Source organism: Anneissia japonica, unplaced genomic scaffold, assembly GCF_011630105.1.
Source record: "Anneissia japonica isolate Jap-2015-1 unplaced genomic scaffold, ASM1163010v1 scaffold36852_len1969_cov166, whole genome shotgun sequence".
Taxonomy (NCBI): domain Eukaryota; kingdom Metazoa; phylum Echinodermata; class Crinoidea; order Comatulida; family Comatulidae; genus Anneissia; species Anneissia japonica.
In genome coordinates, this window is record NW_022688394.1 from 1,051 (window position 1) to 1,963 (window position 913).

The window sequence follows — 913 nt, forward strand, 5'->3', positions numbered from 1 at the left end:
TGCCGACGAGGACGTCTTCGCTAACGTCGTCGTCCACTTCCTCTTCGGATTCGCACGCAGAACTTCCGGAACATGCGTCTTCGACGACGTTGTAGCTGGGACCGACGTTACGGCGACCGGGAGGTTCCTGACGTTGTCGTTGAGACCCTTCGCGTCTGCAATCGTTCAGTAATCGGCGCAATTTGCTTACCTCTACACTTCGGCCGTAATTTACTGTTTCTATTTCGTTCGTCAGATAGGATATATGTCGAATTAATTCTTTGTTCATTTGCTCATAATCGGCCAACTTCATCCTTTCCTTTTCCAACGAACGTTCCACTTCATCGAGGCGTCGTGTGAGAAGTTCTCGACATTCCTCGTGCGATCGGACGTCTTCCGAGTTCTTGACGATTCGAGTCACTTCGGAATACGCCTCCGCCACTTTGTTATTGGCAAAGTTGAGTTGTCTTTTGATCTCGTCCATCTCCATCTTCGTTTTCGTCAAATCTGATCTCAATTCGTCCGCTTCCTTGTTCTTCGAAAACACCGATTCTTCGAGGTGGACAACCTTTTTCATCGATTCGTCGTACAAATTCGACAGACTTTTGTCCGATTCCGATAGCCTCTTTTCCATTTCGGTGTTCTCTTTCACCAGTCTATCGCGCGCGTCGATGACCGTTTTGAGTTCGTTACTTAGTTCCGAAACCATTCTATCGTTGGATTCACCCGACTTCTCCCTCTTTTCGTCGCTCAGAAGTCGTTCGAGTTGTCGGATCTCCTGTCGATGTCTTTCCAGCTCCCGCTTCAACGAATCCGTTTCTTTCGAATCCGTTACATTCTTGTCAACGTTCGAAAGTTGGGACTCAAGATTGCGCGTTCTCTCTCGGACGTATTCAGCAGGTCGCGAAGCTTGTCGAGATCTGCCGAACGTCGT

At 48.6% G+C, this 913-nt stretch overlaps 1 protein-coding gene across 1 annotated transcript; it reads right to left on the bottom strand.

Moving 5' to 3' along the window:
- Positions 1-25: 25 nt before the first annotated feature.
- On the bottom strand, positions 26-688 carry LOC117121663 (the record flags this gene model as incomplete). The annotated part of the gene is made up of 1 exon (XM_033266918.1): positions 26-688. A coding segment is annotated over exon 1 (663 nt), but the record flags the coding sequence as incomplete, so codon positions are not given.
- Positions 689-913: the final 225 nt, after the last annotated feature.